This window comes from Taudactylus pleione, unplaced genomic scaffold (assembly GCF_031769625.1).
Source record: "Taudactylus pleione unplaced genomic scaffold, aTauple2 ptg000977l, whole genome shotgun sequence".
Classification (NCBI taxonomy): domain Eukaryota; kingdom Metazoa; phylum Chordata; class Amphibia; order Anura; family Myobatrachidae; genus Taudactylus; species Taudactylus pleione.
In genome coordinates, this window is record NW_028285378.1 from 5,698,689 (window position 1) to 5,720,979 (window position 22,291).

The window sequence follows — 22,291 nt, forward strand, 5'->3', positions numbered from 1 at the left end:
TGATGATAATGTGCAAATTTCTGCTGTCATGCAAGTCATGTGCTGCAGGTTTAGGTGAGGGAGACATGGTGCCAGAGGGATTATGTGTGAGGTGTTATAATCCTCCATGCCCCTCTGTTGTCTCAGCCACCTTGCAGGAACTTCCTTGGGTGTCCTTTGCTCAGGCATTGATGTCCTGTGTTTCCCCCGATGGGTTCCCACAGCAGTCGTTTTTTCCCTCACACGGACTACCTCAACAGGTTGCACCCATGCAGGTCACCCCCGTGCCTCCTCCATGGGTGAATACACTCTCTAATACAGTGCAGAGCCTGGCGGACATCTCTACTGCCCTCCAGGCTATTTTGCAGGGTGAAAAACCCCTTAGACTTGCCAAAAGACATATGCCTACCTATATTAGTTAAAACTTAACCTTTAATAATATGCTAATAAAATATTAGAAAAATTATTGATAAGACATGTCAACACAACATCTGCAACAAAAAACAACATATAGGACAAATACAAACATTTCGTTTTGCCAAGAGTTGAATTCAATTGTTTCGCTGGGAGGCTTCTTCGATGGGTGATCCTGCAGAGACTGTTGTATTTAAAAAGATTATATGAAGATAAAAAATTATTTAGGTACTGGGAAAAGATTAGCAAGTGCCTGTTGTTTGTGAATATACATGTGTAATATATCTATGTTGCTAAATCAATGTGGACGCTCCAATACCATAATACTGACATACACGTGTAGAAGAATACCTGTGATTTTTTGGTAATTATATCATAAAATCTGCTTTCTTTATTGTTTTGATTATTTTTGCTGCTCAATTGTACTGTCTGTCTGGAGGTTTATCTAGGTGAACACAATAGCGCCTATTAGGTGCCTATATGATACTATTAGGATTTTTTCCTTTTAAAGACATAGAGCAATTTACATTTTTAGAAGAATATTTGTGATATTCTAGAATTATATCACGCAACTTGTTTCTTTATTATCCTGATATTGCTGCTTAACTGTACTGTTGTCTAGAGATTCATCGATGTGAATATATATACAATAACGCCTATCTGGTTTTTATATGATAGGATTTCTTTTTCTTGCAAGACATACAGCATTTTACAAACCTTAATGTACAGAACCATAATCTAATTAGGTGGTCATTTACGCCAGAAACTAAGGGAATCTTGTACCCTGGTATATTTCTTCTGATACTTTCGCCATTTACCTGCCTAGTAGTATCATGACCACCATATCTTGATCTACTACAATTTTGGAACCATCGGTTGGACATATTCTAACTTTGGTCATTTGAGTCAGTTATCACTCTGCCAATTGAATTAAACTCTTGGCAAAACGAAATGTTTGTCTTTGTCCTATATGTTGTTTTTTGTTGCAGATGTTGTGTTGACATGTCTTATCAATTATATTTATAATATTTTATTAGCATATTATTAAAGGTTAAGTTTTAACTAATATAGGTAGGTTGAGTGCCCCACAAAAGAGAGTTCTTTTTCTTCTTTTGACTTCACGTTTCACACCACTCTCAAGGATGCACCCCTATATAGAGACTTTCTGTTAGAATCATTTCTTGTATCTTGATATATTTTGGTTTATACCTACCTCAATTTAAATAAACCTTTGTGCTCTGAACCAGTGCTTAGGATATTCCCTTTTCCCCTTATCTTATTTGCTTTAAAAGACATATGGCGTCATCTCAGTCTACACTAAATGATGACGACATGACGTCTGATGACGAAGAGGTTCCAGATATCTCTGACTCCGAGCCCCCTCCACGGGAGGTGGAGACTAAGGGGCATATTCAATTAGACACGAAAAATCCTGGACTTTTCGCATGCCGGACTTTTCGCCGACATCTCTGGATTTCCATACGAAAAAGTATCGCATGTGCCCCTGCTTATCCCCGTATTCAATTAGAAATCGGCAAAAACGGCACCCGGCGAAATGCAAACGGGTGAAAAGTGCTGTCAGATTTGCGAAAATCAGCCTGACACCCCCCAAAAGATGCACTGACATTGGGCATCACTATAGATACCCTCGAATAGGCCTGCTGAAGGTATTTGGGTTACTTAAATGATCTCAACAGCTGCTAATTAGCGTCTTTGCACAAGTAATAAAGAGTAGCATTTAGCAGGTTTTTTTGGGTGAAAATAACTAGGGGTGAGCGGGTTCGGATTTCTGAAATCTGAACCCCCCCGAGCCCCCCCGATCCGAGTCCAATCCGAGTCAGACTCGACTTATCCCGCCTGACTCGGATCTGAAATCGAGGCAAAACGTGATCATCCCGCCTTCCGAGTCTCGCGGGTTTTGGATCCTATATAAGGTACCCGCGTCGGCGCCATTTTCTCACTCGGCTGTGGACAGTGAAGAGGGAGGGTGGGAGTTAGGGCTGTGTAGTGTAGTGTAGTGTAGTGCTGCTGTTGTCCACTACTTCAAAGTCCATAGGGGCTGGCTGTGTTGTGCTGTGCTGCTGTTGTTAATAGGGGCTGTGTCCACTACTTCAAAGTCCATAGGGGCTGGCTGGACTGTGTTGTGCAGTCAGTTCTCCATAAGTCCAAAGTCCTGTGCAGTGTCCCAGTCCTAAAGGGGTGCTGTAGTGTTGTCCAGGGGGTGCACTGTCCATCAGGGGTGCTCCCCCCAAGTGCTAAAAAAATAATATATTTTCTGTGTTTGTGAATTGTGTGCGCAGTAGCCGCACGTGCATCAACAAAGTAGTGACAAGCGTGCGCCTGTGTCATAAGTAAAGGGCCGGCTGGCTTGACCGTTAAGGGTGCTGTAACCCCCGAAAGTACACTCCAGTCCAAACCAAAAAAATAATAATTTTCTGTGTTTATGAATTGTGTGCGCAGTAGCCGCACGTGCATCAACAAAGTAGTGCCAAGCGTGCGCCTGTGTCATAAGTAAAGGGCCGGCTGGCTTGACCGTTAAAGGGTGCTGTAACCCCCAAAGAACACTCCAGTCCAAACCAAAAAAAAAATTATTTTCTGTGTTTGTGAATTGTGTGCGCAGTAGCCGCACGTGCATCAACAAAGTAGTGCCAAGCGTGTGCCTGTGTCATAAGTAAAGGGCCGGCTGGCTTGACCGTTAAAGGGTGCTGTAACCCCCAAAGTACACTCCAGTCCAAACCAAAAAAAAAATTATTTTCTGTGTTTATGAATTGTGTGCGCAGTAGCCGCACGTGCATCAACAAAGTAGTGCCAAGCGTGCGCCTGTGTCATAAGTAAAGGGCCGGCTGGCTTGACCGTTAAGGGTGCTGTAACCCCCGAAAGTACACTCCAGTCCAAACCAAAAAAAAAATTATTTTCTGTGTTTGTGAATTGTGTGCGCAGTAGCCGCACGTGCATCAACAAAGTAGTGCCAAGCGTGCGCCTGTGTCATAAGTAAAGGGCCGGCTGGCTTGACCGTTAAGGGTGCTGTAACCCCCGAAAGTACACTCCAGTCCAAACCCAAAAAAAAATTATTTTCTGTGTTTGTGAATTGTGTGCGCAGTAGCCGCACGTGCATCAACAAAGTAGTGCCAAGCGTGCGCCTATGTCATAAGTAAAGGGCCGGCTGGCTTGACCGTTAAAGGGTGCTGTAACCCCCAAAGTACACTCCAGTCCAAACCAAAAAAAAAATATTTTCTGTGTTTGTGAATTGTGTGCGCAGTAGCCGCACGTGCATCAACAAAGTAGTGCCCAGCGTGCGTCTGTGTCATAAGTAAAGGGCCGGCTGGCTTGACCGTTAAGGGTGCTGTAACCCCCGAAAGTACACTCCAGTCCAAACCAAAAAAAAAATTATTTTCTGTGTTTGTGAATTGTGTGCGCAGTAGCCGCACGTGCATCAACAAAGTAGTGCCAAGCGTGTGCCTGTGTCATAAGTAAAGGGCCGGCTGGCTTGACCGTTAAGGGTGCTGTAACCCCCGAAAGTACACTCCAGTCCAAACCAAAAAAAAAATTATTTTCTGTGTTTAGCCGCACGTATATATCAAATTGATATAACATAAATGGAGGACCAAACTTTCTCTGATAAAAATAAAATAGAGAAAGATCAAGAACCACTTCCTCCTAGTGCTGAAGCTGCTGCCACTAGTCATGACATAGACAATAACATGCCATCAACGTCGTCTGCCAAGGCCGATGCCCAATGTCATAGTAGAGGGCACATACAATCCCAAATGGCAAAGTTCAGGAAAATGACCTTGAAAAAGACATTTAAATCAGCTGAAGAGAAACGTAAACTTGCCAATATGCCATTTACGACACGGAGTGGCAAGGAACGGCTAAGGTCAATCCCTAGTATGTTCATGACTAGTGGTTCAGCTTCACATGACGATGGAAGCCCTCCTCCCACTAAAAAAATCAAAAGAGTTAAGCTGGCAAAAGCACAGCGAAGAACTGTGATTTCTAAGAATATATCACAAATCCCCAAGGAGAGTCCAAGTGTGGTGGTGGTTGCGATGCCTGACCTTCCCAGCACTGGACGGGAAGAGGTGGCTCTTTCCACCATTTGCACGCCCCCTGCAAGTGCTGAAAGGAGCACCCACAGTCCACTTGCTGATATGCAAATTGAAGATGTCACTGTTGAAGTACAACAGGATGAGGATACTGGTGTAGCTGGCGCTGAGGAGGAAGTTGGCGAGGAGGATTCTGATGGTGATGTGGTTTGTTTAAATCAGGCTCCGGGGGAGACAGTTGTTGTCCGTGGGATGAAAAAGCCCATCACGGTCATGCCTGGGCAGAAGACCAAACATTCCACCTCTTTGGTCTGGCAATATTTCTATCCAAATCCGGACAACAACTATCTTGCCATATGTACCATATGTAAAGGTGAAATAAGTAGGGGTAGGGACGTCAACCACCTAGGAACATCCTCCCTTATACGGCACCTGCAGCGCATTCATAAAAAGTTACTGTCAAGTTCAGAAACTTTGGCTAAGACCGTAAGCAGTCAAGGGACACCAAAATCCCGTTGTCCTGTTGTATCCAAGCGCCTGCAAACCACACCGTCAACTCCCTCCTCGTCAATTTCCTCCTTAGTCAGGATCGGAAGTAGTCCTGCAGGCCATGTCACTGGCATGACTGACTCTCCTATCCGGGATTCCTCCGGAGGATCCTGCATTGCTACGCCTACTGCTGCTGTTGCTGCTGCTGGGAGTCGTTCATCATCCCAGAGAGGAAGAAGGAACACCACTACTTTTACTAAACAATTGACCCTCCAACAGTCCTTAGCGAGGAGGATGAAGTACGACAGCAGTCATCCTGAAGCAAAACGTATAACTGAGGCCTTGACTGCTATGTTGGTGTTAGACGTGCGTCCGGTATCCGCCATTAGTGCAGTGGGATTTAGACAATTGATGGAGGTAGTGTGTCCCCGGTTCCAAATCCCGTCTAGATTCCACTTCACTAGGCAGGCGATACCGAGACTGTACAGAAACGTCAGAAAAAGTGTCCTCAGTGTCCTGAAAAATGCCGTTGTACACAATGTCCACTTAACCACGGACATGTGGACAAGTGGAACAAGGCAGACTAAGGACTATATGACTGTGACAGCCCACTGGGTAGATGTATCACCTTACGCAGCAACAGCAGCAGCGTCACCAGTAGCAGCATCTCAGAAACGCCAGCTCGTTACAAGGCAGGCTACGCTGTGTATCACCGGTTTCAGTAAGAGGCACACCGCCGACAACCTCTTAGAGAAACTGAGGGAAATCATCGCCCAGTGGCTTACCCCACTTAGACTCTCCTGGGGATTTGTGATATCTGACAACGCCACCAATATTGTGCGGGCATTACATCTGGGCAAATTCCAGCACGTCCCATGTTTTGCTCACACAATAAACTTGGTGGTGCAGAATTTTCTGAAAAGCGACAGGGGCGTGCAGGAGACGCTTTGGGTGGCCCGAAAAATTTCTGGCCACTTTCGCCATTCAGCGACTGCGTGCCGAAGACTGGAGCGCCAGCAAACACTCTTGAACCTGCCCCGCCATCACCTGAAGCAAGAGGTTGTGACGCGGTGGAACTCAACCCTCTATATGCTTCAGAGGATGGAGGAGCAGCAAAAGGCCATACAAGCCTATACATCCACCTATGACATAGGCAAAGGAGGGGGTATGCACCTGACTCAAGCGCAGTGGAGAATGATTTCCGTGTTGTGCAAGGTTCTCCAGCCCTTCGAACTTGCCACACGTGAAGTCAGTTCAGACACTGCCAGCTTGAGTCAGGTCATTCCCCTCATCAGGCTTTTGCAGAAGCAGCTGGAGAAAGTGAAAGAGGAGCTAAGACGGAGCGATTCCGCTCGGCATGTGGGACTTGTGGATGAAGCCCTTCATTCGCTTTGCCAGGATTCCAGGGTGGTCAATCTGTTGAAATCAGACCACTACATTTTGGCCACCGTGCTCGATCCTAGGTTTAAAGCCTATGTGGTGTCTCTCTTTCCGGCCGACACAAGCCTGCAGAGGTGCAAAGACCTGCTGGTGAACACACTGTCAGCTGAAGCGGAACGTGACACGTCAACGGCTCCTTCTTCATTTTCTCCCGCAACTGGGGCTGCCAGGAAAAAACTTAGGTATCCTAAGCAACCCGCTGGCGGTGATGCAGGGCAGGCAGGACCAAGTTTGGACATCTGGTCCGGACTGAAGGACCTGGCAACAATTTCTGACATGTCTACTGTCACTGCATATGATACTGTCACCATTGACAGAATGGTGGAGGATTACATCGGTGACAGCATCCAAGTAGGCATGTCAGACAGTCCATACCTGTACTGGCAGGAAAAAGAGGCAATTTGGAGGCCCCTGTACAAACTGGCTCTATTTTACCTGAGTTGCCCCCCCTCCAGTGTGTACTCCGAAAGAGTGTTTAGTGCAGCCGGGAACCTTGTCAGCGAAAGGCGTAGGAGGTTGCTTCCACAGAATGTGGAGAAGATGATGTTCATCAAAATGAATTATCAGCTCTTCCAGGGAGACCAGCCTCCAGAAGGTACAGAGGGACCTGTGGTGGTGGATTCAAGTGGGGACGAGTTAATACTTTGTGAGGATGAGGATGTACACACTGAAGAGGGTGAGGAATCGGTGGATGAGGAGGATGAGGATGACATCTTGCCTCAGTTGAGCCAGTTTGTGCAGGGACACATTAATTGCCAGCTTTTTTTGTGGGGGCCCAAACGAACCAATCATTTCAGCCACAGTTGTGTGGCAGACCATGGCGCTGAAATGATTGTTTTGTTAAAGTGTGCATGTCCTGTTTACACAACATAATCCAAGGACAATTCCATCTTGCACCTCTTTTTTTTCTTTGCATTATGTACAGTTTGGGGCCTAGTTTTTCTAACTGCCATCCTGTCTGCCACTGCAGTGTCACTCCTAGATGGGTCACGTGTTTGTGCCGCCCACTCGTGTCGCTTAGCATAGTCATCCAGCTACCTCGGTGCAACCTTTTGGACATAAAAACACTATTGTGAGGTGTGAGGTGTTCAGAATAAACAGGAAATGAGTGGAAATTAAGGTTATTGAGGTTAATAATAGCATAGGAGCAGAAAAACCTACAAATTCTGTGATTTTAGCTGTTTTTATGCTTTTTTTCAAAAAAATACAGATCCAAAACACAAAACCCAGAACCCAAAACACGGAAGGGTGGTTTTGGCAAAACCAATCCAGATCCAAAACACGAAGAAAGATCCAGATCCAAAACACAAAACACGAAAAGTGGCCGGTGCACACCCCTAAAAATAACTGGTACCAGCTAATTTGGGGTACATGAAAATGGGTGCCAGCTTGGTTAAAAATCACAAAAGTGAGACTTTGAAAAACTCACTTTCAGCAACCACCTGCAATTAAAAAAAAAAACTCCCCCATACTTGCAGACCCCCCCAAAGTCTATTTCCCTAGTTTTTAAGTTTGTCCTCCAACTTTGTACTTTATCGCCCCCTCAATTTTTGGGGTGGTTCTTTTAATTATTTTAGTTGTTTTTTTTTAGTCAGTATACCTTTGGGCACCTGCACTTTTTTTTCGACAGCTATTCATAGGCAAAACTTTTCCGCCGGGTACAGTGCATTGCGTTTCCGCACCAGCGAAAAGTCGCCACAATTGAATACGGGGATAAGTTTCCGCTGGCGAAATGACGTCACCGGCGAAACTTTTTCGCCGAAAACGGCTTTTCGTCTAAGATTAATATTCCTGCTCTGATACGAGCTGTCCGTTTGGTCTTAGTCATAGAGGAGGACGAACCACCAGCTCCCCGGTCAAGGCATGCTCTGTTTAAAGAAATAAAGGTTTCTTCTGCGGAATTTCCTTTATCTGATCAGCTGGTTTATCATATGGCAGTGGCTTGGCAATCGCCTGGGAAGCGATTCCAGCCTTAGAGACGGTTGGCTACCTGTTACCCTTTTCCTGAGGAAAATTGTACTAAATGGGAAACACCTCCTGTGGTGAATTCTCATGTTACACGCTTAATTAAAAGTGCTACACTACTATGCCATCCATATGTTCCCTAAAAGATGCTACGGATAGGTGGAACTTTGCCTGAAATCAATTTATTCCCTTTCAGGAGCAGCTGCCAGGCCAGCCATGGCTATATCATGGGTGGCCAAGGCTTTGGAATTTTGGGCAGACTCCCTAGAGGAATCCTTTCCTTCAGACGTCTCCAGAGATCAGGTGACTGGTGGGTAATCTCCGCGATTCAGCCGCATATATTAATGAAGCGGCTTTGGATATCAGTCTCTTGACTTCCAGGATTTTGGCTGGTGCTGTGTCAGCTTGCTGTTCCTTATGGCTGCGCTCCTGGAGAGCGGATGCGAATTCTAAGACAATCCTTTCCTAGGCAGGCAGTCCCCAAAAAGACTGCCAAACCCAAGAAGCAGGCCTGGAGTGCAAGACGTCCGGCTGCCAAGTCCGACGACAGTCCTCAGCTTGATGGGACGGGCCTCTCTTTGGGGGATCCCAGGGTGGGAGGCCGACTTCTTTAGTTCGCTCAGTGCTGGTGTCAGACCACCACAAACACTTGGGTAAGAGAAGTGGTCTCTCACGGGTATGCCCTCTCATTTCACAGAAGACCTCCACAGCAGTTTTTCTGCGCAGGCCCTCTGTCAGACAAGGACAAGGCCTTACGGATCCAGAAAGCCATGCAAACCTTGCTTCAAGCAGGGGTCATTGTACCTGTCCCGTTACCTCAGAGAGGAAACTCCACTCTGTTTCTGGTTCAGAAGCCGAACGGATCCTATCGGTCTATCAATCTCAAGTCCCTGAACAAATTCCTCAGGGTACCTCGGTTCAGGATGGAAACCCTACACTCAATTACACTGGCTATGGGATCTGGGGATTTTATGGGGTCGCTGGATATCCAGGATGCATATCTACATGTGCCGATTGCTTCCTCTCACTAGCGTTATCTCCGGTTTGCTATACAGCAGCAACATTTCCAGTTTCGGGCTCTACCATTTGGCCTCTCTACTGCACCTCGGGTGTTTACCAAAGTTATGGCTATCACGGCGGAGGGAGGGTGTCCGACTGTTACCATACCTGGACGGCCTCCTACTGTTGGCAGGATCTCCAGAAGTATTTCACCACCATCTGCAGCTTACAGTTTCTGTTCTTCAGACACACGGTTGGTTAATCAATTGGAAGAAGTCATCTTTGACTCCATCTCAGAGGATGCTCCGTCTGGGAGCTCTGTTGGATTCACAACAGCAGAGAATCTTTCTGACAGCAGAAAAGGTCTCCAGTTAACAGACGCGAGTACGCATATGCCTCCACAGTCGCTGGGTGTCAATCCACTCAGCAATGCAGGTGCTGGGATCCATGGTGTCGACATTCAACATGGTGGAATATGCCCAGTTTCATTTCAGGCCTCTGCAGAAGCTGATCCTCTCCAGGTGGAATGGATTACCCAATCAGAAAAAAGCGCCGACGATGGTGCTCTCTCCGGAGGTGCGTCTGTCCTTGTCCTGGTGGCTGCAGACAAATCATCTCACCAAAGGGCGCCCCTTTTGGATTCTGAACTGGGTAATTCTGACAAAGGATGCCAGTCTCAGGGGTTGGGGCACAGTGACCAGTCCACACTCTTTTCAGGGTCGTTGAACAGCAGAGGAATCTGCCCTGCCAATCAACATATTGGAACTTCGGGCGATCTTCAGGTCCCTCAAGCTGGCGAGACTCATGCTTCATATAAAACCAGTGCAAGTTCAGTCAGACAACGCCACAACGCTTACATCAACCATCAAGGAGGAACTCGAAGTCAGGCAGCAATGACAGAGGTGTCACGCATTCTGACATGGGCAGAAGTCCATCTCCCAGCCATATTGGCATTGTTCATACCGGGAGTTCTCAATTGGGAAGCGAACTTCCTCAGCCGTCATGACGTGCATCCAGGGGAATGGTCTCTTCACCAAGAGGTGTTTCAACTCCGGGGGGTAAATTTACTAAGATTCGAGATGGTCCCGATTTGCCAAGTGATTCAGCTCGCTGGAACTCGCCAAAACTCGGGTGATTTAATCACTTTTTTTATTCCAAATTTACCAACAGGCGATTTGAGACTAAACGAGTTTGCCGATGGTGAAGCAGAACGAGATATCTCTTCTGAGTAACTCGTTTTGCAGGAGATTACTCAACCGAGACAGCAGTGTTTTCTCTCAGCAAATCTCTCCAGAGCTAGCAGCCTGCACATAACAGTGAGATATGTGCTTGCTGCTTGTGTGTTAAGACTTGTAAAAAAGGGTTACATGTTTTTTTTTTTAAATTACGTGAGGTCCCTCCCAAAAGACTAACCAGCACCGGACTTGCCAGCCAGTCCTGGTTCTTAAAATTACAGGGAAAAATATGTAGGGTTCCACTGTAATTTAAGAACCAGCACCAGGCAGCAGGGACAGAGCTAGTTTATATATAGGGATAAGAAAATTGGCGTGCGGTTACCCCTATATTTAAAACCAGCTCCAGACCCTTTCTAACGGGGGACTGATGCCACAGCCAGGGGTGCCCTTTCACCGGGCCCCCCAACCGCAGCATCAGCCCTGACCGCTAGTCAGTCAGTTGGGGCCCCTCTAGTAAAGGGGTCCACCTCTCCAGGGTACCCCTGGCCTAGGGCGGTGGGTGTCGGGTTGACAGTGTTTGTGTGTAGTGTTAAATAAATGGATAAATATTGTCTTTAATTGTGGAACTATACGTACCAGCAAGCCTCCCCCACATGCTGGTATTTGGAGAACCACAAATACCAGCATGCGGGGCATTACGGGCCCGCTGGCACTTGTAGTTCCACAACCAAAGCAATACGATAAAAAACACACCATACACCGTGAAAGTAACATTAATTATAACATACATGCACACCTACTATCGCACTCACTCTCACACATACTCACCTAGTATCTTTAGTAATCCATAGGGGTACCTATAAAAATCCATACTCTCCTCTCCTATGCGTAGTTCACGTCCTCTTCTCCAGGTAGGCATCCATGGGGTTAAAACAAAAAACGGGTGCTACTGAATCCAAGCTGGACTGAGCAAAGCTATGTGTTTCCACATTGCTTTACTCTGCGCGAATGACCGGGGCACACGTGTACCCCGTCATTGAAGGAGTCACCAGCCAATCAGCGGGCATCTCCGTCAGAGCAGCTCACTGATTGGTTGTGTGCGGCCAGCGTGTCTTCCCATAGACTTCAGTGGGGAGAAGTCTATGGTGGGATTGAGGTTAATTGAGGTTAACCTTGTGGTTACAGCAGTAGATACAATGTCGCGGTTCCCATATTGACTTCCATAGAGATTTCTCCCCATAGAGATTTCTCCCCACTGAACGCAGACCTATCATCATTGGCGTTGAATCATTGTAACAAACAAGTATGCATGATTTTTTCATACCGTCCAATCGGTAATAAAATAGTTTATAGAGACTTGCACCGTTCCTATTAGAATGTGACCTCCTTTTGTTCTGTTATTACCTATAACATGTTTATTGTCCTTTCCGGTTATAATACAAATTACTAGATAATACAGGTAGTGATGTAGGTCAGCGCTAGACCTCATGGGGTCCTAGGCAAGATACCTGTTTTGGGGCCCCCTCTCTCAAATAATCCATAGCACTATCCTAATTCATGCCGCTGTACAGCACCCTGAAGAAAAAGTCCACCGCGACCTTAAAACATCGACTATGTATGTATTATACACACATTTTTGCTAAGCTTTTCTGAGTTTGGCCCCACTGATTTCCCCCTCTATAGCTCTCATTTGCCAGTCCCTTCCATATCACACTGACTCATTGCCCTCTCACAGCAAACACTCATTCAGCACACTGACCTTCATGCCAGCTCACTCATTGCACCCTCATAGCACACCGAGCCCTCCAGAGCGCATACACTGACCCAGTTAATGCCCACCTCACAGCACCACATACTGCCCCCTCACAGCACCACATACTGCCCCCTTCTATGCCTGTCTTACAGCACAGCACTCCTCTCCCCTCACAGCACAGACCCCTTTCCACTCCCAGCACCCCTCTCTACACACAGCACAGACCACTCTCCCCTTTTAGCACAGACCCCCTCCCCCTCACAGCAAAGAACCCCTCTCTCCACACAGTAGACACCACTCAGCACAGACCACCCTCCCCTCACAGAAGACCTCTCAGCTCAGCACCCCTTTCTCCTCACAGCACAGACCTTCTCTCCCCATCACAGCACAGAACCCCTCACCACACAGTACAACTTTCAACACAGACTCCTTTCCCTTCACAGCACAGACCTTCTCTCCCCTCACAGCATAAACCCCCTCTGCCCTCACAGCACACTCCTCACTCAGCAAAGAAGCCTTTTCCCCTCACAGCACAGACCCCTGTCCCCTCTCGGTACAGAACCCCTCTCAGCACAGACCCCCCCCCTCTCCACAGATCCCCCCCTCCCCTCACAGCACAGACCCTTCTTCCCTCACAGCATAGACCCCTCAGCAGAGACCCCCTTCACAGCACAGACTGCTCTCCCCTCACAGCTCAGACCGCTCTCCACTCCCAGCATAGACCCCTCTCCCATCCCCTCACAGCACCGTTCTCCCTTCCCCAACCAAACTTACAACGGACCTGCAGCAGACCTGCATGGCTCCTTGAATGGCTCTTCCTCTGCCTTCCAGTGTAATTGCAATGTGATGACATCATGTAACATTACGGAGCACTGCCAAGCCTCCTGCAAGCATGGGGAGAGGGGGGTCCAAGTGAATGACAGTAGCAACATGTGACTCATCAGTGCCCTACTCATATCCCGCCTAATGATAGAGCCAGCCCTGGGGGGGGTTGTATGGATACAAGCGAACAGGATTGTACAGGGTAAAGTATAGATCCTATATTTGTTATTACAACTTGCCCATGACAAAATCCCATGCTTCATGGTACAGGTAATTAAAATATACAATGAAAACAGATATGAAATACAATACAATATAAATGAAGTTAAATATAGTCTGTAAAAAGTGCAGCCTAGGCTGCTTGTCATGGGCTAGTTGTAATAAGAGTAAAGGATCAGTACTTTACCCTTTACAAACCTGTTTGTTTTTATCCATACAATCTCCCCCCTCCCCCATACACACACAACCAGCAGAGTATGCATGGCACTGGACAATCGAACAGCAAACAAAAAGGCGAGACCCAAGTAAGTTCACATACAGTACTAGTGCCCATAAGTCCCTGATGCTGTGCTATCAGTAATTTTGATGTGGATAGACTGTGTATACACGCACAGCAACAACTGATTGATGGATTAAGAATACTGAGGGACGGTGGAGAATACACACATATCTGTATGCTGTTATATGTAGCCTGGGAGGAGCACTAAGGACATTACATATATGGATGAACACCCAACCTACACTTTTACACACTGATCCTACATATTGGGACTACCCATGATAAGAACACCCTTCCTACAGTAATCTAAGGGGGTATTCAATTTGGTGCAAGAATAACAAAAATTCCACACCTGCAGGTGTGGGGTTTTTGCTATTCAATTAGGTGTATTTAAGTTTTTGAGTGACGGAAGTATTTTTTGTTGCGCACATCCAGAGCACTACCAGTTTGTCCTAAATGGTCAGGAATTGCTCTGGGACCCCTCTTGCACCCATCCTTATGACTAATTAGGCAAATGGAAGATTCCAAATAGCTTAATTAGTTAGTAATGACTCACCTTCCGAAGCGGTGTCTTCTCCGTCCAGCATCGAGACCCGGTCTTCTGCAGCAGCGCTGTGTGTAAGTATGTTGTGTGAGTGTGTGTAAGTATGTGTCAGTGTGTGAGTGAGTGTCTGTGTGGATCCTGTGTGTGTGTGTGTGTGAACCCCCCGACGGCAGCAGCAGGGAGAACTACATCTTCCAACAGCCACCCCCCATCCCGGCAGACCTCTGGCCTCCCAGCAGCTTTTCTATTGCAGGTTAGAAAATGAAGTGACATATGATTGGTTTCAGTGTATAGTAGCATCTTTATCTAGTGCACATAGTTGAATATTTTACCCTGATTGACATATTGCCATTGCCTGAGGCTCTGATCCTTTCTGTTGTAAACATGTCGTACTGGACAGCTCAGATTATTAGACGCCTGTCTTTTCCTGTCCTCACAGAATGAACTGGCTGGGTGTAATGGGACCACTTCCATGGCTGTTATCCAAGACTACTATGCACTGAAGGAGAACGAGATCTGTGTTTACCAGGGAGAGATTGTGCAAGTTTTAGCAATCAATCAGCAAAACATGTTCCTGGTCTACCGACCATCCAACGACCACTCTCCAGCAGCAGAAGGCTGGATTCCAGGCTCCATTTTGGGGCAAATTACTAAACCTTCTGCTGACAATAGCGACAGAAGCATCAAGTAAGTGCCACATTGGCTGCCCGGGAACAGTAAATGGATTAAGGGGATTTTCTGCTGATTTTTTTCACAGTGCTATTGGAAGAAGCTTTGAATGTGGAGCGTCGCGGCGTGACTGCAGCCATGCGGATACTCGTTATTTTAATTTTCTTTAGTTTTTTTGTTCTTATTTTTGTTAATAATTGTACAGATTTTCAAACCTAAATGGTAAAGAAAGTTCTGTATTGATTCACCGTACAGAACGTGGAACAGACTGGACTGGACTTTGTGCCATGTAACAATTCTGTAAATTGGTGATAAATCTGCTCTCTGGACTGAGCCCAACTCCTCGAAGAGGAGATTTGTTATGTTGTCTGTGGCAATTTCTATGTACAGCCTGTCATTATATTTTCCTTTTTATTTGAACTTAATTTTCTGTTATTTTAATATATGTGTTCATGGTAACTTGTAAAATATTTTTGGTTTGCGAGCCCTCCCCCCTTCCAGTACATTCCTGTATAAAGTATTTTGCACTATTTAAAGCAAAAAAGAGAGAAAAAAACCCCTCATTCCTATTGATGACGTCAGATTGTGCAATATAATGCTAGTCACAATGTTTATCATTGTACCTGTATTGTAACTAATAATTTTAAATGTACTATTTTAAATATGTAAAATAAATTTTCACCAGGGACTCGGCATTTACAGTTTTGTTTTTTTTGTGTTAAATTTATGCTTTTAACAAATACAAATGGTATAAGGAGAAATATGATGAAATATCTAAGGCTGCAGAGTGTGTGTGCTAGGTCTTGTGCTCTAAGAACAGAGTTCTAGATAAGCAGGATATGATCTACGGCAGGCATTATGGACACTTGGTTTAGCTGTAATATAAATGTACGTTTCTGAAATACTAGTTCTGGCACCATCAAGTATGTTGATAGTTGTGCACAGTGAATTTCCTACAGCAAAATTATGAGTCGCCTCATGGTTAGACAATTTGGGGTATATGTACTAAGGCTTGGAGAGAGATAAAGTGGATGGAGATGGAGATAAAGGCCCTCATTCAGAGCCGTACGCTCTGAGCAGAGCGCACGCTCTGAATGAGGGCCGGGCTCCATTTTCATGGAGCGTCCTCCTGGACGCTCGTATAGCTGTGGGTCACCACCCACAGGCTATACGAGCGTGCATTTTGATGGCCGCGATGGTCGTGACCATCGCGACCATCGAAATTGCGAGCCGGAGCCTGCGGTTGAGGTTTTCAACCGCAAACTCCGGAGTGATTTTGGCTCTATCAGAGCCAAAATCACTCCCACTGACATCACTAGTGATGTCAGTGGGCCGGCTTCTGACGGGAGGCACGCCCCCGGCACGCCCACCAAAGGGGGCGTGCTGTCAATCAACATTGACAGCACGCCCCCTTTGATCGGACACAACGAGCGAAGGAAAGTCCTTCGCTCGTCGTGTCTGGCGCATGCGCACGACGGAGCTCCCTCCGTCGTGCGCATGCTCAGTGCAGACCATCGACCCACTTGCGAGCGGACAGGCGCTCGCGAGTGGGTCTGAATCAGGCCCAAAGTACCAACCAAACTGCTCCTAACTGTCACTTTACAGACTGTGTTTGAAAAATGACAGTTAGGAGAAGATTGGTTGGTACTTTCTCTCTCCAAGGTTTAGCACATATACAGTACTCCTTTGTGAGCTGCTCATCCTTTATCATTCCTCTGCCAGACAGATTCCTGTAGGATTCCTTCTGGCATAAATGTGATGTAAAGTTAGATGACACCAACAGTGATTCACAAACACATATTTAGCATTCACTAACATTAATAGTGAATGGTGCTACACCTCTAACATGTCTGTTTAATGTCATAAAAATATAAATCATAGGTTGGTAGTACCCCCTGAATTTGGGTGGTTTCCATTTCTCATAAAACTAGTTTTCAATCAATTGTACATATGTGTAGAAACAAGAGAAAATGGTGCCCTCTAGTGTAATATCTAATGTACATTTCAGTATTGATAAGTGTGGGGAGTGCAAACTTACCAGAATTTAAAAAAAAATGTCTAGCTTATTTGTAAGGTGAATTGTCCAGTAAATGAATGTTTAAGGGAATTCTCTTGTTTAGAAAATACAACCTAAAAAAATGTGACATGTAGCATTACTATGTCTACTTTTAAAATACATTTCATCATCAGGGTCCATAGGGCTCCACATGGAGACAATGGGGGTGTAGGTGGGACCTTGGAGGACCGGACACCAACAGCAAAGCTTTTCAATCCCAGGATGCTCCGATCCCCCGCCCACAGCCTGAGGGCAAATGTTTCTTTGGTGTCCGACAGGAGCAGGGTCACCATTTTTAACAGTGGGGCTGCTTCAAGCAGCCCAAGCTTATTTTTATGATTTATTTTTTATTTCTCGTGTTTTAAACTGAGCAGCAGCAAAAGACTGGACGTCTGCGCTGCTGCTCCAACACTCCTCCACGGCACTGTGACACCAAGCTAGGCAAGCTCCCCAGACCCCAGACGGCAGCCCGGAATCCATTGGACGGGAAAGGCGTCTTTATGCAGTCTAGCCTCTGGTCTCAGGAGACTGACCGGACGCGCTGATGTGGACACTGGTGCGCCCACGACTCCACTAGACCACCGGTAAATTAATATACTGGTGCAGAGGCATATTTAGAGGACAGGGGACCCGGTGGTTAACGTCGGCACGGGTAGAAGGTGCTCTCCCTGCAGCCCCTCCCCCAGCTCAGGGCGCCTTTCCACTGTGGTCTAGCCGTTCCCTGAGCTGCTCCTCCCTCACCCTCCGCCCCCTCAGAGACGTGCGGCAGGCATTTTCTGCTTCACAGTTCTCCGGGAACGCTGGGTCCAGTCTCCCTGTATACCTCTCCCACCGGCCAGGTTATATAGCAATATATCCTACCAGCCACTGCGGTCTGTGTAGTTGATTGTAGTGCCAATTGCAGATATATAGTGGGTTTTTTTCTGCGTTTATATGTGACGTGCTAGCGCTGATCTCTACTTTCTATACTGTCAGCTTATACCTTTCCCTTTATTCTAATTTGCCCTGACATAGGGGATTCATTGTACCTCACATCTCCTATATATTTGTGAGGGCTGTCACATACTGTATAGCAAAGTTGCACACTACACTGTACCATATTACACATACTGCAGGGTGTTCACTGCACTGTATCATACTGTCTGTTTTATTATTCTTGTGGCTATGTCTGGGAGAGGAAAGAATAACAAGCAGGCTGATTCTGCTGCTGCTCCTACTCTGGTGTCTTGTAAGTCCTGCTCAGCGGGCTTAGCCCCAGAGGACCTCATTCAGGATTTGTACAAATTGTTGCACAGACTCAGGCCCCTCAGCCCTGGTGTCTCCTCCTCAGGACCCACCCTGGGCTGCCTTTTCTCAGGTACTGACAAAGATTGTGGACCACTTAGCAGTCCCTGTGGTAGCCCCCCTGTGTGATGGCCACAGCAGGTACTCCCTGCAAATCCTTTGCCTTCCCCATGGGTGGACGTATTCTCTACCTCAGTACAGAGTTTGGCTCATACCTCTACAGTTTTTCAGCAAAATGCTGCAAAAGGAAAAGCCTTTACCTACTAAATGTGCTGTGTTATCTTCACAGTCCACCCAGTTATCTGATTCTGATATATCATCTGGGGAGGCAGAAGACGCAGACCTCTCATCTCAGGAGATGAAGAGCCACCCTCTAAATTAAATATACCTGTTCTTGTGAGAGCTGTAAAATCTATTTTACAAATAGAAGAGGATGAACCCGCCCCTAAGAAAAAACAACCACTTTTTAAACAACAAAAGGCAGTTTTACCAGTGTTCCCTCACTCTGATCAGCTATCTGATCACATGAGTGAAGTGTTGGTCACCTGTGGGAGCTACCATAACTTGGACCCTTCGAAGGGACCTGTCATCTAACAGGGAAGGAGAACTGCTTTTGGGGTAGCAATATCACCCCTACTACTTTACGATATGCCTTTCTGAAAAGGTTGAATCTGCCATTTTGTCTATATTACTTTGATTACATGCATCTTTTTTTATGTGAAATAAATCTTTCAATACTTCACGATGGGATATCCCTTGTTTTGATTTGTTTGGAGGTGCTGTCTGATACTGAAGGGGTTTATACTAGTGTGTTGAAAAAGGATTGTCGTGTTTTCTTTAGGAGGAAATTATACTAAAGAAAATATTCCATTAAAAGAATCCACAAATGTTGCCAAGAGATTTTTGGACTGGTTTTAAAGTGATAAAATAGATCTACTTCAGAAGATGAGTGCTCAATTGTATATATTTTCTTTTTATGATTGTCTGGTGATGTGTGTAGGTCACAATTTCTTGAGCTGCACTTCTGATTCTTTGGAGTCCCCCCTGATGCTTCAAGGGATCAACTATCCTACATATCTCACATTAGAGATGCATCCTCTTACTTGGGAGAAGCCGCTATGGATACCGCTCTCCTGGGCTCCAGCATATCTGCCACTTTGGTAGTGACTCACCATATTGTCTAGCTCCGTTCCTGGAAAGCAGACTCCGGTTCAAAAAGGGCTCTGGAGTCCCTTCCTTATTCTGGAGATATCCTATTTGGTCTACAATTGGATAACATTTTTAAATACTTTGGCAGCTTCCAAGATGGCGTTCCTGCCCTCTACATATACATATAATACAAAGCCTCGGACTTAATTATTTTGGTCCTTTTGCCCTCAAGGAAAAGCTAAGGGTCAGTCCTTTCCACGGCACCAGGCATCAGCCAAGACCTCCAAGCCTAAGGCCAAACAAGCCTGGGCTACCAGATGTCCACCTACCAAGTGTGAGGACAAGCCTACAGCCTGACGGGCTGAGCCTCTCTCCAATTTTGGTGTCTGACCACATCATGGCAGCTATGGGATCAGACTACTCCCATACTAAGATGACCTCCCATACTTAGACAACCTCTTGCTGTTAGCCAGCTCCCCAGAGATTCTTCACCGCCATCTGCAGGTAACAATTGCCTTCCTACAAACGCACGGGTGGCTGAACAACTGTAAAAAGTCTACCCTGACACCTTCTCAAAGAATGGTACATTTAGGAGCCCTCTCGGACTCTCAGGTTTAGAGAATATTTCTAACAAAAGATAAGCTCTCCTTAATACAACACAGAGTGCGCAGACTGCTCCACAGTCGCCGAGTGTCAATTCACGCTGCAATGCAGACATTGGGATCAATGACCTTTGACATGCTGAAGTTCGCTCCGTTTCACTCCAGGCCCCTACAACACCTGATCCTCTCCAGGTGGAATGGCCTAGCCCATCTACTTCGATCCCAGATGATGGGCCTCCCGGAGGTTCGCCTGTCCCTAGCCTGGTGCCTACAGACATTCCATTTAGACAAGGGTTGCTCCTTTTGGATTCCGGATTGAGCTCTCCTCATCACGGAAGTAAGCCTCCGAGGATGGGCTGCAGTGACCGGCCAGCCCTCTTTCCAGGGAGGGCCGCTGGACCCCAGTCGAGGCAAAGTTACCAATCAATGTCTTGGAACTTCGAACTCTGGCTCAGGATATTCTCCAGGGCGAGCCAGTACAAGTACAGTCTGACAACACCACGGCAGTGTCTTACCTCATTCACCAAGGAGGCACTCAGAGTGAGGCAGCTATGGCAGAAGTGTCACACATTCTCACATGGACCGAACGCCATCTCCTAGCCATCTGCGTGGTATTCATCCCGGGAGTTCTCATTCAGGAAGCAGATGTCCTCAGCTGTCACGACGTGCAAGCAGGAGAGTGGTCTCTACATCCAGAAGTCTTTCAGCTCTTGGTGGACAAATGGGGTCTGCCGGATGTGGATCTCATGGCCTCAAGACACAACAACAAACTTCAAGCATATGGAACCAGGACAAGGGATGCATTGTCAGTGAATGGTCCTTCCATTTGCCTCTTCCCCCCAATATCCCTGCTTCCTTGAGTTCTTTGGAAGTTCAAGCAGGAAGGGGGCACAGTTCTGTTGATGGCTCCGGCTTGGCCCAAATGACATTGGTACTCCGAACTTCAGAGTCTCTCCATAGATTTTCCTCTGCAACTTCCTCTATGGGTAGACTTGTTGTCACAGGGTCCATGTCTACATCCAGACCTGGCCCATCTGTCTTTAACAGCTTGACTCTTGAGACATCCCTCTTAATGGCTGAGGGATTTTTCAGCCCTGTGGTCCAGACCATGCTCAGGGCCTGTACACCGGCCTCAGCCAGGATTTATCATCGAATATAGCATACATATTTCTAATCGTGTGCGCCAAGAAAGTTTTTAAGGTGACTAGAATTCTTGCCTTTCTTCAGGCTGGATTGGATCTAGGCCTCCGCCTAGCATCTCTGAAAGTGCAGGTCTCTGCTTTATCCATCTGTTTCCGGCACAGACTGGCTCCTCTACCAGATGTTTACACCTTCCTGCAAGGTGTTCTCTGTATACAGCCTCCCTATGTCTCTCCTGTGGCTCCATGAGATTTGGCAGTGGTGCTCCAAGCACTTCAAGAACCTCCATTCAAACCCCTGGAATCAGTGGATGTCAAGTGGCTCACTGTGAAGACTCTGTTTCTTCTGGCTGTCACATCTGCCCTGTAGAGTATCGGATTTAGGGGCGCTTTCACGTCGCTCTCCCTTTTTAATCTTTCATCGGGACAGGGCAGTTCTTAAAACCCGGGCTTCCTTCCCAAGATGGTCTCTCGTTTCCATCTAAATGAGGAAATTGTGGTTCCAACCTTTCAATCACCAGACCTCTTGGCAGGTGAGGACTCTTTGCATGTGGATCTGTGCTCTAAAGATCTACGTGGACCATACTTCCATCAGGAAGTCGGACTTCCTCTTTGTCCTATATGGATTCCACAAGAAGGGATGGCCAGCTAACAAACAGACTCTGGCCAGATGGATTCGCATGACTATCTCACAGTCTTACATGCAGTCTAGCCTTCCTGTGCCGGCTACAGTCTCTGTTCATTGTACTCACTCTGTGGGTCCCTCGTGGGCAGCCACCGTGGCGCCTCAGCTGGACAGAAATGCAGGGTGGCCACCTGGTCGTCTATCCACACCTTTCTTAGGTTTTATGCCTTTGATACATTTGCCTCTCAGGATGCTTCCTTCGGGCATAGGGTTCTCCTGTTGGCTTTGGGACATCCCCATTGTCTCCCTGTGGAGACCTATGGACCCTGAAGAAGAAAAGGAGAGTTATGGTAAAACTTACCTTTGTTAATTCTCTTTCTTCAAAGTCCATAGGGTCCACAGGGCAACTGCCCTGACGCACCTGGCTTCTATGGGTTTCTTCTCTTGGTCACTTGTTTCGTTCTCTGTGTGAGAGTGTGATTCTTCAGTGTACCAGTCTTCTTTCTCTCCTATCCTGCTTCTGCCTTGGGCTTGTTAACAAAACTGAGTTGTCCCCAGGTTGTGGGCGGGGTATAGGGGGAAGGACCGGAGCATCCTGGGATTGAAAATCTTTGCTGTTGGTGTCCGGTCCTCCAAGGTCCC

General features: G+C 46.7%; 1 protein-coding gene across 3 annotated transcripts in view; it reads left to right on the plus strand.

The window, feature by feature from the left end:
* The window catches only part of KALRN (kalirin RhoGEF kinase), a 1,228,991-nt gene that overhangs the window by 1,085,950 nt on the left and 120,750 nt on the right, over positions 1–22,291 (plus strand). For 2 of the 3 annotated variants that reach the window (XM_088460749.1, XM_088460750.1), the window contains one exon: positions 14,565–15,482. In XM_088460749.1, coding sequence (XP_088316875.1) covers positions 14,565–14,816 — 252 coding nt within the window. In that variant the 3' untranslated portion in view covers positions 14,817–15,482. Of the gene's footprint in view, positions 1–14,564; positions 15,483–22,291 lie in introns of those variants that run through there. The other variant, XM_088460751.1, reaches the window with a different exon arrangement.